General features: G+C 34.9%; 1 protein-coding gene across 6 annotated transcripts in view; it reads right to left on the bottom strand.

Moving 5' to 3' along the window:
- Positions 1–16,627, bottom strand: part of SGCG (sarcoglycan gamma) — a 109,403-nt gene that overhangs the window by 53,404 nt on the left and 39,372 nt on the right. For 4 of the 6 annotated variants that reach the window (XM_032099429.1, XM_032099426.1, XM_032099427.1 and 1 more), the window contains one exon: positions 1,899–2,096. In XM_032099429.1, coding sequence (XP_031955320.1) covers positions 1,899–2,093 — 195 coding nt within the window. In that variant the 5' untranslated portion in view covers positions 2,094–2,096. The remainder of the gene's footprint in view (positions 1–1,898; positions 2,097–16,627) is intronic. The other 2 variants (XM_032099428.1, XM_032099430.1) reach the window with 1 other exon arrangement.

Below are 16,627 nucleotides of genomic sequence, written 5' to 3'. Positions count from 1 at the left end.
AACAGTAACAAAAAACTTGGAGCCATAAAAGCTTAGTTGCATCAGGAAAAGGGTTTTATGGTAGTATTGGCAATTTCTGTGACTGTTACACAAATTCTTCACAGTTGGTGTTTCCTTAGACACAGGAAAGGACTGTGACGTTTCCAATTATACTTGTAGACTTTGAACATGCAGTAAACATCTTTTTTACACTCAGTGGCTATCAGTGCTTCTCTTGTGATTCTCTGGGTGGTATTTCTGGTTATCCTCAGAGTTACTTCTTGTCTCGAGAGATGTAGTCTATTAAAACCATACCCAGTAAAAAACGTTCTCCATTCTTAACAACGTCACATGTACTTTTGTGAGGATTGTGACATACATGTGCACTTTGCACAAGTGTATTTACAGTTGATATTTAGCTGAATTGCAGTATTTCCCTAAAATTATCCCAAATTAATGAAGGCATTACGGTTAAATCACTACCCAGTTGGGTGTGTCAGGCATACAGATTCTTTAACACAGAATTAGGAAATTCCTTGTAATCAAGGCATTCATAGCCCACTCTGTGAAAGAATGTAAACCTGCTTTGCTACAGCTGTTACTCCACTGCTCTTGTTGCAAAAGCAGAAGGACACTGTCCCTCAGCAGATCACGGCATTTGGTGCCTTCCTCACAGGCAACTATGAGGAGATTGGCATTCCTAGAAGTAGACTCTCTAATGCTATTTTTTTTAAGTCCTCACTGGTATCAGAAGAGAAATGCCCAGGCTCATACGTAGAAATCAAACCAACATAAAGTAATTTTTAAAACTCCTTAAAAATAGAACCCTGAGCCACACAGAAACAATTACAAGTTTCTCATGTTCTCTGTGATTTATGACATGCAGGCACTGAAAGCACATCTTCCGTGAGAGCTGCATAAGAGAAAAATTATGTGATCTAAGATGTTCAACACTGTAATCTGTATGACAGTAACAGTACTGTAAAGAATTTATGTGGGGGGAAAACCCTTCATGGGAATTCAAGCACTAAAAACTGTATTAGTAAGTAGGACTTAAAGTTAACATACTTTCGTTTTAGCAAGTATAGAAATATTTATAATAAGATAAAGTGGTCTTCACTTAGTGACAGAGGTTTAACAACAAAGACTTTCTTCAGTAGCCAGGGCAGAGCTGTAGAAATTTATTATTATTGTTTTTCTTGTAACAAGTCTATTCAAATCATTTGTGTATCACAACTGCATGTTAGGAGCAAATTAGCTTATCTTAGATATTCACTGATACATTTTATTGCATTCTGACTAAAATCGTATCTTGCAGACTTCTGAAACTTACCCTTTAATCTACTACATGCAAAATTACATTATAAATATTAAAATATATATGACAGTGGAAACTTATTAAATTTATTTCTGAATGATATAGCTGCTTAGCCTCAAGCATGAAGTAGTGAAAATTACCTCCGAGCTGTAATTAATTGGGCAAATAAATTGTTAAATTTTAGATGCTGATAAATAGGAGAAGGAAGCTAAAAAACCACAGCAACGGTCAGCAATATTTTAACTAAGGAATTCTGTATGAGATAAAATTACAGCAAACACATTTAAAAAATATCAGCCAAACAGAGACTATGAGACAACAGTAAAATACATTCTCATAGAATGGTTAGAATTCACTGCAATGTAAAGCATCAACAACCTCAGTCTTCCAAAAATTATTGCCAATATAGAAATTACATACGAGGAAGTATGTTCAAAGATAGATTTTTCTAACATACTTTCAACCAAAGTACAAATCACAATTGAGAAGAAAGAAAATAGAACCTTCCATTACCTACAGAGAAGCTGGTGTACGTACAAAATAAGTGAAGTGGTGAGGCAGGAAAGAGAAGACAAGAATGTAAATTAAAGAGGACACTTACTGGGGAAAACCACATCACTTTAAGAATCCAAATTGTCAAAGAAAAATTCACAACTAGGATGATAAGCAGAAGGAGAACAAACAGGTAGAGGCAACGCTTTCTCCAGCCATAAATTCCAATTTTGTAGATATATTCATTCTTCGGCCTCTCTAGGCTTGTGCCTGGTGTTGTTGTCGTGTATTGTTCACGTACCATCTGCTATGTAAAGGAAAAAAGAAAGGGAACTGCTTAGTTGCTTAATTTAAGTGACAATATTTATACAAAACTCCAAAGAAAAGATGAAGATATATTTGTAATAGCTAGAAACCAGAAACTCTTATGAAGTTTTACCTGGAAAACATTTTCATCGTGCCCTGTTCAACTTACATCTTAGTTTTTGATACATGCAACGTGATGTTTTAATATATGAACTGCATTAACTGCTGTTTTCAGGAGGCTTAAATTTATTTTATCCTATAAAGAATGGCAACACTTTCCTCCTATTTGTCATAATATTCTAATTCTCCCATCATAAAATATTTCATGGGATCATATAATAATCTACAGCTCACAACTGCGTATCAGTTGGAAAAAAAAAAAAAATATATATTTTCCAATATATTTTAGGTTTCAGAATATGTATGTAAAGAAAAGATATTATTCTTTATGATGTACAGGAAATAATGATTTCTCAATTCATCTCAGATATTCATATTTAAAGATATATCAGCATTAAAAACATTGCCTACTGGGTTTAAACAACTTCACTTTATACTATAGTTCTTAAAGAAGCATTGTTTGAATTTAAAGGAATCTTACAAGGTTGCACTTCCTTAAAACATGAGAATATTCACTAACTTCCACTTTCACAGCACAGTGATCATCAACACTTCAAACCATTCATTAAAGCTTACAGTTTTGGCCAAAATAATAAAAACTCAGCAGCTGAAGCTACTTATCAAAAATAACAGTGGGCAAAATCTGCCTCATTTACACTGAGATAAAGCAAAAAAACCCCCAATCCAATCATGGATGTCAGAAACAAAAAAGGTATTTTAAGTTCAAGCCCTTCCATGAGCCAGGTATGTCCACAGGCATCTCACATCCAAAAAATGCTCCACTTTCCTAACAGTACGATGCTCCCAAATGAAAGTGCCTTCAGAAGGGTTTCACACAAGGTCTGCTCTCAATTCTCAATTTCCTCCTATCAGTGAGATCACCATGCTCTGCTCACACAGCTTTCAAAACATGATCAAGTGACATCCTTGCCTCTGTTCAAGTTTCCTGCAGAGCCATCCTGTGTCTGTAACACGCTTGTGGCTCTCACTTCTAACCCTCATCTTTAGAAAGATGCCATCTTTTGTTCCTGTGGCTTCCTAGCAAGACAGAGAATGAAATATAAGTTTACAGCTGAACAGAAGTCTATGCATTATCCCTTTATATATGTGCAGTGGTCATCTTATTTCTGCACATCCACAAAAAAACTTAATTTGTTGTTTATTATATTAAAAAATTAGACCAAATTATCAGCAGTTCATAAGATTAATTTTGCTACAAACATTATGGTATAGTATTATATTTATTATTTTTTCTGCTATCAGTTTCAGTTGCTCATAGACTGTGTATGTAAATCTTTTCATAGCTGAAAATAGTATAACAATTTATTCCTTAAGAATTATAGACTCTGAAATAACTTGCCTTAATATTAGTGCAAAACATTGTAGATTTACAAGATGTTATTAAATATTCACCACATGAACTATGTTTGTTTAAAAATATCAGATTATGCATTTCAGTTCAGTGAATTACTCAAGCACATCATACTGGTTACAGAATACTGTTTATATATGAGTCAATACTAATTTTTTTTCTGTTTTCTACCTAATTCTTGTATAGTAAACCATATTACTCACACAGAAGTTGCCCCTTATCTGAAATCTCTGTTACTGTGCTCTGTCATGCCATTGGGACATTATACATACAATGGGTTCCGGAAGATGCTTAGACAAACCTTTACCCTGACTTCCACACAGATTTCTTCTCAACACATAACTTACAGAACAGGATGCAGTACCTCTTATCTGGTAACACCCAGAAATACACTTTGAGAAATAAGCTGTGTGGTTCTTGCCCATGTGTAATGCAACTATGTCCTGGTTCTGGCCAAGACACGGTTAATATTTGCAGTAGCCAGGAGGGGCATGGCTAGGACTCCGAGGTTATCCTACACAGCCTCGTGTGGCCATGTGCAGGGGCTGGTGGGGGAGAAGGGATCCCTTCCAGTCCCGCTGGACACGGGTGAGTGGTCAGGGTGTTGCCGGTTTCCGTGTGGTGAGCACTTGCACGTGAATTTGCTTGCAATCTCTTCTACGCCCCCTTCACAAGGCAGACTGCTTTGCCTGTTCTTTGTGCTGTTCCCTAGGTCTGCAAGGTAAATTTTGCAGTAGAAAGATCATTTGCCAAAGAGTTAATTAATTCTCCCATCTTCGAGTTCTTATGCAGCCTCATTACAGTGGTCTCTGAGGCTGGAATTCATCTCGCAATGTAAGATATGAACAATTTAGCCCTGAATATCTGAGCCAGTCAACCTGGACTCCCTTTATGGTTAATGGAGATAGGACTCCCTGCTGAGAATTATTTATCTGACTTAAGTTAGATGAGAATTTTAGCCATCCAATGAACTGCGCCTTAGATGTGTTTGACTTCTCTCCATCAAAAGAGAAAGAAAGAGAGCTTGGGATGACTTTCTTATATGTGTATGCCTGTATGTTTTAGACATTTCAACCAGAATGATTTCCAAAAGCATGTAAATTTAACAATAAGATAGGCTTTTTCTGATTCCTATTCTTCTCTGTTCCATTTATACCCTGTTGTAAAATGTTTATTGTGTGAGTTGAGGGTTTTATACATTATGTATTATGTACTGCTGTTTAATGAGGTGAGGTCAAAATCCATTATGCATTTCAGCAAAAAGCCTTAAAGTTTTGTGATTGTTTTCAGCCCTTCAGAAATTCCACAGGGGACATCTCCAGCACAGCATCATTCCCTGCATGAATTATTTTTTCCTGACAGAAAACAGTTCTGTTGTTCCTGAGCATTATTAATACTGCCAAAAATTGCTTTGGTCATAGTAAACAGGCAGTGCTGGCCTAGACAACTGAATACTTTGAGAAGGATTAAGTTTTTCTCCCTAACATAATATTTCATGATTTTTAAGAGAATTAGTGTCCTAGTACCAAGTAATTACAGTGGAAATCCTTTCAGAACTGATACTGTTGGACTGTTTTCTTTGGAGAATCAACTTTCCATATTACTGACTTATATGTTCGTGAGATGAAATCACACAGGAAAATAATCTTAGACCTCTCTGGAGAAGTCAGAGAGAAATCTTTTTATAAGTTTAGGATGCTTTAGAATGAGGGTTGGAAAGGAAAACCTTGGATAGGCAGACCTCATAGTTCTGTTGTGAAGTCTGCCAAGAATCAAGGTAAATGGTTAGAAGAAAAACAACACATATTTAGTACTGCGATGAAAAATGTGATTTGTAAATGGAAAAACCATGGAACTGGTTGTATAGGAGCATACTAAACAGGCACCAAGAAGGAAGTGGTGACATAGACACTTGGATGTACACAAGTTAGTTGGAGAAGCAAGAAACGTGCAGAATGCACAATGACTGTAGTAAATGTTATCTTTGTATTATTTTACAACGAAGCAGCACACACTGACTAAGAAGTACTGGCAACCTACAGTGCAGATAAAATAGCAATTGAGCTTCAGAATGAAAATTCTTATATCTTTCAAGTGGGCCATGAAAAAATCTTACTTGCATCAGGTCAGCAGTACCACAAAATAAATTACTACAAATAAACTATTTAATTGGAAGTGGAATTTCTTGGTGTTCCTATTCAAAGACCAACACAATCAGCACATTTCTTATGGATTTTTGTAGATTTGGCCATAATTCACGGGATTGAGCTCCATCATGATAGCTTGTTATTTAGAAGTATTTTCTAATTGTCATCATCTATTTTACTGGGATTCATTTAAATCCAATTAATTCCTGCCTCTTTGCTGATTTAAACCAGATACTGAATGCTAACCAGCTGCCAAAAGATTTTTCAGAGATTTTAAGTGATAGATGAAACTTGTGAACAATCAGTAACACTGCAGATTTTTGACACTGTGAGATCTCCCATGTGTTGAGGCATTGTATGTGTTGCATGTAAGGCATGAAATTCATGCCTGTAGTAATACATATGAGCTGCCCATGAAAGAGCTGTATGTTCTTCACACTGTGTTACTATAGCTGCCCTCTAAAAATATATAGCCATGACAGAACATTTCTCTAGCTCTAGTCCACCTTTTTCCACACAAAACTTAGAAACTGGTCTCTGTCATTCGAGTGATTCTGAGGTCCAGAAGATTTTTATATTAATATTGATTAATGAAAGACACTGAAAGACTCTCTATCACTAATGTTACTTTTGGACTGAGGTTGGTTTGGGCATCGAGTAAAAAAAGCTATTCTGACAGCTCTGAAATATTCATTTAAGACAGCCGTGTTTTTAAAAAGGAATTTGTAAACTTATCTGTTAGCCTGCTTAGGAAAGCAAGCCTGAGTAAAAGCTTGTTAATCATATTATTGGAATGACTTATCTGTAGGAAATACTACTATTTCAATTAAAATAAGTAATTTCAGTGTACTTCAACTGTAAAAATGTTTTCATTGTTTTTGTTCATAAATGGCCATTATTTTCACGTAAATAAAATTCCTCTTAATGCACAGTTCAGAACTGTGTTACTCAAGTACTTTGTCATGTTGTCATAAAGCAACTGATAATAACATACAATTGGAAAACATAATTTAAATATAGGACTGCTTAGTTGGTTAATACTAACAACCAGCTGTAATTTCATTAATAATTATGTAATTATTAGCATTTTATATTCTCAGCAGAGACCAAAAGCTTAGCACTCAATAAAACCCCTTCAAATCTGAGTTAAGAAGAGCTGGTGAGGTTTCATGATGAAATTTGCACCACTGGTGTTTGTACTATACATGTTCTTCTTCATGAACAGCCATTAGTGCATCTACTCTTCCCTCTTGTTCTGCTTTTGGCTAGGCAAGGTTAATTTTTTGCAGCAGATGGAAGGGAACATGGTTGAGGGGGTGTGTCCAGGACCCTGGTGTTTTTCTATACCCCAGCACGTCATTGGCAGGGGTGGGGGAGAAGGGAGTCTGCCTTCTGAGGAAAAGGGCATTCCTTTCAGTGGACGAAAACATGGTTGGGAAGAAGCAGTTGGTATTTCCTTACTCTTGCAGGTTTTCCGTGCAAATAATTTCTTTGTGCTATACCTTCTCTTATTAATATTGTTGCTGTTACTGTTCATTTTCTTATCTCACTGCTATTTCCAGCAAACTGTTCTTATCTCAGCCCACAACCCTTACCTTTTGTGCTTCCAGTTGGAGGAGAGGGGGAGCAAGTGGCAGCATGGTTTTAGCTGGAGTATTGAATTGGAGAACAGCATTCCTAAACCACGACACCCCTTTACATGAAATATATGCATTCACGTGCAAAATACTTCACAGTATGTGTGGGGATGAAAAGAGGTGATAGTGCTAAACGAAAACAGTACAGTGAAAAGCCCATTTTAACCTCTTAAACGAAATTCTTGTGCCATTGTATGCAAACTGTGAACTGAAATTAACCTGTCAGCTGAGGCAAGTGAGAACTATTTTTACGATCTGTATACGGTATCTTCATGGAATATTATACTCATTAATTTTCTTAATGTATGTTGCATTGGGCTAGATGGGTATTTTTATATAATGTGAACATCAGAAGTACACCAACACTTCACACTCTAGTGCATTCAGGCACGCACGCTTTTGTCTTTGTAAAAACAGAAGCAGTCCACTGATTAACCAACAGGAAAGGGGTGCAGTTGGAGTATTTTCCTGAAAGATGAAAAACATTTAAGGCAATCCTGTTGTTCAGAGAAAAAGATGGGAAACCTTTGGAATCCATATGGAAAAGCTTTCAAGACAAAACCAGAAAGGCAGGGAAAAATCAAACTCTCATGATTAGATGAAAATTTTATAGTTACTTTCAACCCTTCCATCATATTGTTTTTAATCTTGCCCAGCCTTGCTTTGTTGAAATTTTTGTTGTATAGCACATTACAGTTTGAATTGTAAACTAGTGCCATCAGCTGAAAAGAGCTGTATCCCTGCAGTGTAATTTGTGGAAACCAGTGAAGAAATTCATAGGGCCTAGTTAACTGTTTGCATACCCTGCAGTGCACATTTGCATAATAACTATGACATGGTCACAATTAACAGCTTTGCACATTTTAAGTAGAGCTGAAAGGCAGTCATTGACAGCACAGGATTATATAAAATTAATAACATGATCATTAATAATATAAAAATAGATGTCATATTGCTATTAGAATATAATATTAATAATATTAATATAATATGCTATATAAGATATGTCTAATATACGTCTACTCTTGAATCTCACAGTAAAAATTTTTTTTTAACTCTGTTTTCTATCTTTCAATTTGATTTATTTTTCTCCTTTAAAAAAAAAATTTCATGGTACTCCCACCAGAATTAAAAGACCAAGCAAAAATATTACATAGACTTTTCGTAAATTATTTTAAATTTTTGCATACTTTATGAGCATCTGAAGAAGTAGCTTATCTGTGGTATAAGAAATCCTATGTCTTTTAGGTGAAATGCCTGAAAGTGTTTTAAATTTAAAAAAAAAAAAAAAAAGTGAACCTTTTCTCTCTGAAATTCAGTCACCATTACAGTTAAGTGACCTTGAGTACCATAATGTGAAAGGAAAATTAAAATCTCACAATTACTACTTTTCTGAGTTTTTCAACATATATGTTACTCTGTCTTGGTAGACAAACAAAACCACAAAGAACTTAGAATAACTGGTGTAGAAATGATTGAATGGTGATGCAGGTGAGGTTACTGGTTAACCCCCATGGAGCTCTCATTACTATCACAGATTTTAGAAATAATCCTTTAAGAAGGAGAAAAGAGCAGTCGGTACAGCCATTGTTTTCACTTAGCAATTAAAGACTGAGATTCATTAATGGTGTCAAGATTATTTAAGTGTTTCCTTACTTACAGTTCTTTGTATAATGAATTTCCACATTTTCCATCTGCAAAATATTGTCTTGTCCTGTTAAATGTTTTTCGGTATTTTTCAACAGAGTTTATTACTACAAAGGCATTTTAAAACATTAAACCTGCAACAAGTAACTAATCTTTCTTACTAGTACAGTTATTATTCTCCAATCCCTTTGAGAAGAAGATATCTCATGGGCCTTGAGTAGATGACAAAAATGTGATAGTGAACAATTTGCTTTAATGAACCTAATTGTGAAATAAATTTTGCCCTCTAAAGTCCAATACATTTTCCCCCCACAGTAGTTGCCCTTCAACATGATTTATTTTTTCCTTGAAGGACTGCAAGTACACCAGATACATAAGGTACTGCAGTGAACATCAGAACAGAAATCGTTGTAGTCTTCTGACTGTGAGGTTTCTCTCTCTGAAACAGAAGCCAGAGCAGACTAATTCCTCTACATCCCTCTTTTTCTTTAATTGTGCATTTAAGAAAGTGTTTATAATTAAGCTAAGTATGAACTTTAACTGCCTGTGTTTGTATGGGCAAGTCTTAAAACAACTAGCATGAGACCTGCAGCCCCTGTCTCGAACAGGTGAAAGAAAGGAAAATATTAATGTGCAAGGAATGCTGAGAGCCATCTTGTTCTTTTGGAAAGGCTAGAAGAATCACCCTTTGTCTCCTTATAGTTTAATAAAAATCCTGTCTTTATGAAAAATAAGAACAGTGTGCATTTAGTCTCCTGTATAAAGGGCTTTCTCATTAAGAAGGACAAAATAAAATTAAACACACAGGGACATCTTGAGGATTTAGTAAGTTTTCCAACTCTAATTTATAAAATGATAGTTTGAAAATAATTATAAAATTACTTAACACCACATCCTCTCTTATTCTGATCATCTGATTCTTCCAGGTGTCAAAGGGCTTTTCTTCAGGTGAATGTGGAAAGTTTCCCTTGGGGTTGTCATTCCTTGCAAGAAATAAAGGTTTACAAAGCAATCCATGTATTATCTGACATTTCAAGGAGAGAAATGAAGAGAAGGTGGCTGTCAAATTTACAGAATTTTTGCTATAATCTATCAGAGGTAGTTTTTGTTCACTAGCATTTTAGTTCTTTCATTCAGTGACAGCTAAATGATTTCCTTATTCAGAAGAGACCTGCACATTACACTGTATGCAGATAAAGCCTTTCTGTTCAGTCCTCATTATAGTTATTTACAGCAAAAGTCTGGCATCGAATTCTTAAGGTCATCGGCAAGTTACTTGATGACCAAAATTCTCAATGAAACATCACATTACAGAATTTTGTAAAATTTCAGATATGCAAAATCCAATACCAAACAAGCATGTGATAGCTACAGACTACAGTATATAAATCGTGTTATTTTATGTGATCTATCCCAGACATCCAATTTTATGGTTTTATAACAAAAATTTAATTACAACAGGCAAGACAAAAGTCAGTTGAAATCAGAAGTTAAACATGACAATTAAAACCACATATTTAGTCAGACCAAGACTTAGCAACATCTTGCTGTGTATCTAGCTACCCAAGTAAGTCAGTAATACTTAGGAAATTACCAAGATTACAAAATCCCTGTGTGGCGAACAAGAATGTCGTGTGTTACACAATTTCAAATCTTCTTCTAAGAAAAGTGTTATTGCTTTTATAAAAGGGAATAATTCCTCATTTGAAGTGTAAACTATTTCATCAACTTGTACAAAGGAAGTGAACTGTTTTGCATCACATGGTAGCTCCATAGGGCTACATAACTAAAATTTATGTTTTTACTTAGATTTGCATGTAGGGCACAAAAGATGTCATTCTAACCAAAAAAAAAATCTGGAATATGCTCTGACCTTTATAAATTGTTCTTAATTCCCTGCTACAGCCTTTTCAATAACAACTCCAAATGGTAAATTTTCTGAAATTTCTAGCAAAGATAAAACATACTGGGCTCTTTAGAAATATATTTCTGTTTTGTATTAGAAAGTTGGAGACTGGCAAATAATTTGACATTTCAGACACTTAATGAAATCAAAATTTTTACTCTTGATACCATATTTTTACACCACAAGCTGTTGTGCCTGCAAAAGCAGTACAACCAGACCGCTTAGAAAGTGCTGGATAGAAAATGACATGTGAGTCTGCTGTTCATTTCCAGGACTGCTCTACAGAAGTATTCCTGTATTCTCAATTGTACATTAAACTCTCTACTCTCCTCCAGCGAAAAACTCTTTCACTTAGATTTACAGTATCATTGGCAAGTCCAGAAAATTACCGCACTGGAGACAGCTACAGAAAATATGTATCTTTAAGACATGGCCTTTGTTCTTTAAGAAAAACTGTTTTTCACATTGCATTACAATGGACTAGGAAGATGTCCACCTTTGGAAGTTCCAAGCTTATCAGAAATTATTCTGTTCAATGGCTGTAACTTAAAACATTCTTCCCCAATTGCTTGCAAACATCTGATAGTCTCTGTTTGCTTACTCTACATTTTACTTGTTCATAAGAGACTCTTCCTTTAAAATCCCTTTATAACCATTTCTAAACACAACAAAGGTTACATTTTGGCTTAAAATGACATTACTGCTCTTTTGTTTATTCAAATTTTCAAGATAGGGATAATCTGCCTGGGGGTATTCTCTGACAATGACAAAATTCTTCCTGCTTGCATATAAAAATTGATAGGAATTGCATAATATTTGAAGATTTATGTGTATTTCTCATCACTATTCTACTCTGTACTCAAGCTCTTGGAAGAAGGGACAGTAGGGATATATTGTAAAGTGAAAATCATGCAGTTAGTAATACTAAATATATCAGAAGTTCTTGGGGCAGAAAATTAGGATGAAGCCATGTTTAGTGCTATCTTGCTTTTTTTTACCAGAAAGGCACACAAAGAACTTCTTGCCTTCTGAACATGAGTGAATAACATCTGGTCCTGATGACAGAAAAATCATTATTATCAATTTTATTGATTTGTCCCAAAATATCTTCTACTGTTTTTTTTTTTTTTTTTTTTAACTTGGGACATTTCTTCAGAGCCAGCCTCCAGAATGAAAGGGCACATAGAGAAATTTCCCAGACCTCTTCACTGGGGAACATTGATGTTAATTCCGTTAGTATTTTCTTTTTGGTATCTCTGTTCAGGCACACAAAATATAAATCTTCAATATATATCCAGTACTCAAATGTACAGTATTAATACTCAAAAGCAAATACAAGTCAATAAAAAAACCCTGTAACCCACAAAGGAACTGAATGAATACTGTTGACTGGATGAACACACCTCCCAATACTCTTGTAAAGTACCACGGTAGATACTTGCAGCATCAATCACCAAAAATATTGTTTGCAGTACTTAATAATTTTTAACACCAATTGTAAATGATTGTTAGAAGTCATCCAACTCTGCACATCTGCTGAGGAAGATACTCAAGTCCACCTTCTCTAGCCATTTTGCTAAAATGCATGGAGAAAAAAGAAAGTAGAATCACTATCAAGACAGTGATTCAGGTTATGTCTAGGTACATACAAAGTCATTCAGGAAGTATACACAAAGCAGAGCTTCTGTCTCCATGGTCTAAATACTAACCTACCAGAGCTGACTTGTGATTCCTGAGTGTCCCAGGAATTCTTAGATGTTACAAAAAGCTACAAGACATGAGGGATTGGTCCTCACTACCTCTGACCAAGGAGCAGGTCAGACATGGTACTTGAACATATAGGACATCTTTTATGAACACAGTAATAATATTCTGAAACAAATTCAGGATTTGTGTTGGGAGGTGTTTCATGCGGGAGGAGTGCTGAGAAAGAGCAAACTCAAAGCCCAGTTTATGCTCATCACTTAAATCAGCAGCAAAGATGAAACTAAAATTAGCAGTACAGTACAGAGTAAGAAGAGACCAGGGTACAGGGCCTGTGTATGTTTGCTGCTGCTTTCAATTGTGTCTAAAAAATCCTTTAAAAAAAGCAAAGAAACAGTGAAAGCTTAATTAATAATTTGCACTATAACCAGAAGTAGTGATGAGACCTAGTTCTGTACAGATTTGTATGTTTGGTCAAGTACCCATATCAACGCAGTAATCTTGTTACTTTTGCTCTATCCATGTGCTCTATAAAAATTTCCTGAGCCAAATATAACACCCATCAGTATTAGCTAGCTTCAGCTGCGTATTCTGACCCAGTAGATATTATTCACATGCCAACAGAATGTACACCAGGACAGAGTTTTACTCTAATGAGGGCATTATCTCACAACAAACTTCCACTAAACTTGAAAAAACTTCATAACCTTGAAAACCTCTATGCCTTTATTTTATCATACTCAAATTTGACTGCAAAGTCAAAAAAGACAGACAGGGGCGAGTGGGATGGGCAGTTACTTTGAGGTGAACAAGAGTAAGTTGAATTCTGTGTTTAATTAAAAAAAAAAGAAAACTCAACCAGAATGAAATATCAACAGACAGCAACAATTTGTAGAGTAATATTTTACATAGCTTTTACAAACAGATCCTATTTTAAAACAAAAAAAAATTCCTGCAAAAATAAATAGTACTTATTTAGCATATGACTTATTTGGAAATAACATCTAAGAATTCCCTGTAAGTCATGACATTCAATCTTTTATTATATCATGTCAGCAGTACCACTCTTAACCTGGGTGATTAAACAGAATTCTGGCTACTTTAAAGTGGTTTTTATGTCTCTGGGTGTTGTGGACATTAAGAGAAGAAGTTTATTTGAGTATCTGACAAAATGGATACATCCCATGCTCTTTGTATTACCATTCAAATTGTTGTTCTCAATTAGGTTTTTTTGCTCTTTATTGTTACTGTACAACTTGGATGCTCTCAATTACTTTTAATTCCTCCTTTATTATCAGTGTACAGTATCATAATAAAAGAAAGAACCACAAAGTTTTACTTTAACACACACTGAAGCTGAACTTTGCAGACAGGATCTGGTAGCTAGTCGCCTTGAGTTGCAGCAAAAATTAAGATCTCTGTGTACAAAATTTCATTTCTTTCATAAATTCTTCATTTCATTAAATGAAAATAAGAATTGTTTTGTGGCCTTCAATTTTCCTTCACTGGATATAACACCAGAAATCTCAAAACACTTGTATGCATAAATTTTTAAAAATTTTATTGTCATTTGTGATGCTTTTTCTGGTTATTTGTTGCACTTAGAAGTGTGACACAGAGACCAGAATTGCAGAGCTGACTCAGGGGAAGGAATGGGAAAATAATCTTCATTGGGGTCACTGAAAACACATCAAAAGACTTGAAATTCCTTATAAATGTGAAGAAAATTAAAGCAATTTCTCTGATGGAGGCAAGTCACGAAAGAATCTCTGCTGTCATAATCTTGTATGTATGCTTACCAGACAAAGAATAAATTTAGATACTTTTTTAAAAGGCAATTGCACATTTTTCTGTCAAAAAATACTTAAAAAAAAAAAGATTTATTTTTATTTTCTATGTGTGTGATAGAAGAGATTTCCTATCATACCACAATGATTACCAGCAGCAAGGCCAAAGTGTATCTTGTAGAAATAGTGTTCCTAAAGCAAGTCCTGCTTTGAGAGAGCTTTTAGTAAAAGCCCTTTAACATTATCCTCAATGTTGTTTGCAGGAAAAATATTTCATGTCATCAGAGCTGGGAAGAAGTGAGAGCAAAAAGAAATAGCTCTATGTAAGTGCATAAAGACATACACATCGGCATAACTTTTCCCTCTTTTTCCTTGCCTTGCTACTGCTTTTATGAAAGTGCTGCTTCCAGGTAGAATGCTGTTACCTCTTGAGAGGTATACTTCCAGTTCATATAGTAGACTTCAGCACAATTACAAAATAACTCCCTTTTGTGGTGCTTTCCTGTGTTGGTTGTGGACTTTGAAAAGCAGCTTATTTAGCCTTGATAAATGATTTCACATAGTGAATGGAGTTATACTGCTATTCTGTGAAGCTTTTTTTTTTGGTTTTGTTTCGTTTGGTTTTTTTTGGGAATAGTGAAATAAAAATACATGAAACAAGGAACAGAACTAGATATAGAGCCTGGAGGTGAAAACTAACCCTCGAGTGTTCCCTCCCTAATTCAAGCAACTCATCACATATATACTTTAAAAAATATGATAGAATCATTTGACCTTGCATCTGGAAAGTAACAACTGTACCTTTTTTGACAAGTCACATGTAGCTAAACTAAAGATTCAAAATTCAGTTTTCAGTAACAGGGGAAGCAAAATGCTTTTCTATGTATACTGTGACTCATTTCATACTTTAAACCTCTGCCCTTTTCTGAGGAATTGTAAATGTCAATGACTTCAAAATGATGTGCTCCTGTTGCTTTGCAGTCCTGGTCATAACAACTTTATTACTCACATTTTTACAGACACAGGGGAAAACCCAATTAATTTAAATGCATATTAGACACATAAGGAAATCATCAAAAGACTTGTACGGCAGAAGCCTTTTTTGGTGATGTTGACTCCAACTGTTTAGGCAGCAACCATCTCTAAGTTTCTTTCTAAGCAACGGTGACAAAGCAATAATGCAGTGCTAGAAACAGAGAGTATGAAGAACATGGAAAAATGTATAAATACTGGTTTTGATCAGTATACCACTTCTTGGATTAAAACCTATAAGAAAGACATAGCTGATCTTTCAGTTAGATGTGAAAACAAATGAAGCATCAACAAAATCCAAACTACACGTTAAGTATGTGTGCATTCCAAGATAAACTAAAAGGAAAATATCTTATTTGACATAACATATATACTCCTTGTATTTCAAAGAAGAATTTTTCATACAAAGTATTTAATCCCAAATGGAAAACAGCAGATATTACTAAAATCCTTAACTTTAGTTGAAAGTTGATTTACTGATGTAAATCAAATAATGTAATCTGAAATGTAGGAATAATTTTTTGGCATACCCTTTTATTTTAAAGATTTTAAAGATACCCTTAAATTTTAAAGATTCTTTTTTGAGTAATTGGAAAACAAACCCTTTTTGGATCAAATAACAAACATATTACATTCTCCAGAAAGTATATCCACAGTTTCTAAAGTTACTCTTTAGGCATACATAGGAGAAGATCCACAGAGCACAAGTATAACTTGTCTTTTAAAACTTCAATTAAATGTTGTTTATTCCTCATATTTAGACAGTAGTGCCTGACCCATCAATCAGTTTTTGGAGCCTGATATATTATCAGAGAACCAAGAGCTGCAAATTAGGCTTTCCTAAACTCAAATTCTGGAAAAGTATGCAAATTTCTAATGGCAAAATAAAGATAAATGATGCCATATCTTAGTGTCTGCGGGTTCACCTAGTCCAGGTTTGCAGGTGATTTGGACTGTTCTCTACCACCTGGGCAACCAGACTTTGCCTAGGATAGATTTTGATTCCCTACCTGGCAGTAGAAGAACAATGTCACACACATTTCTGGAAGGTAATCACTTTTCAGAAAAGCTTTACATAAAAGTTCAGCATAAAGACAACGGAGAGATTTTTGTCAGCCTCTGGTGTACAAAAGCAGGGTGTCCTCAAAGCTTTAGAATCTATTATTTCAATTTAAAGAAA

This window comes from Corvus moneduloides, chromosome 2, assembly GCF_009650955.1.
Source record: "Corvus moneduloides isolate bCorMon1 chromosome 2, bCorMon1.pri, whole genome shotgun sequence".
Lineage (NCBI taxonomy): Eukaryota > Metazoa > Chordata > Aves > Passeriformes > Corvidae > Corvus > Corvus moneduloides.
Note: the sequence above shows the minus strand (reverse complement) of the source record. Positions and strands in the feature narration are given on the sequence as shown.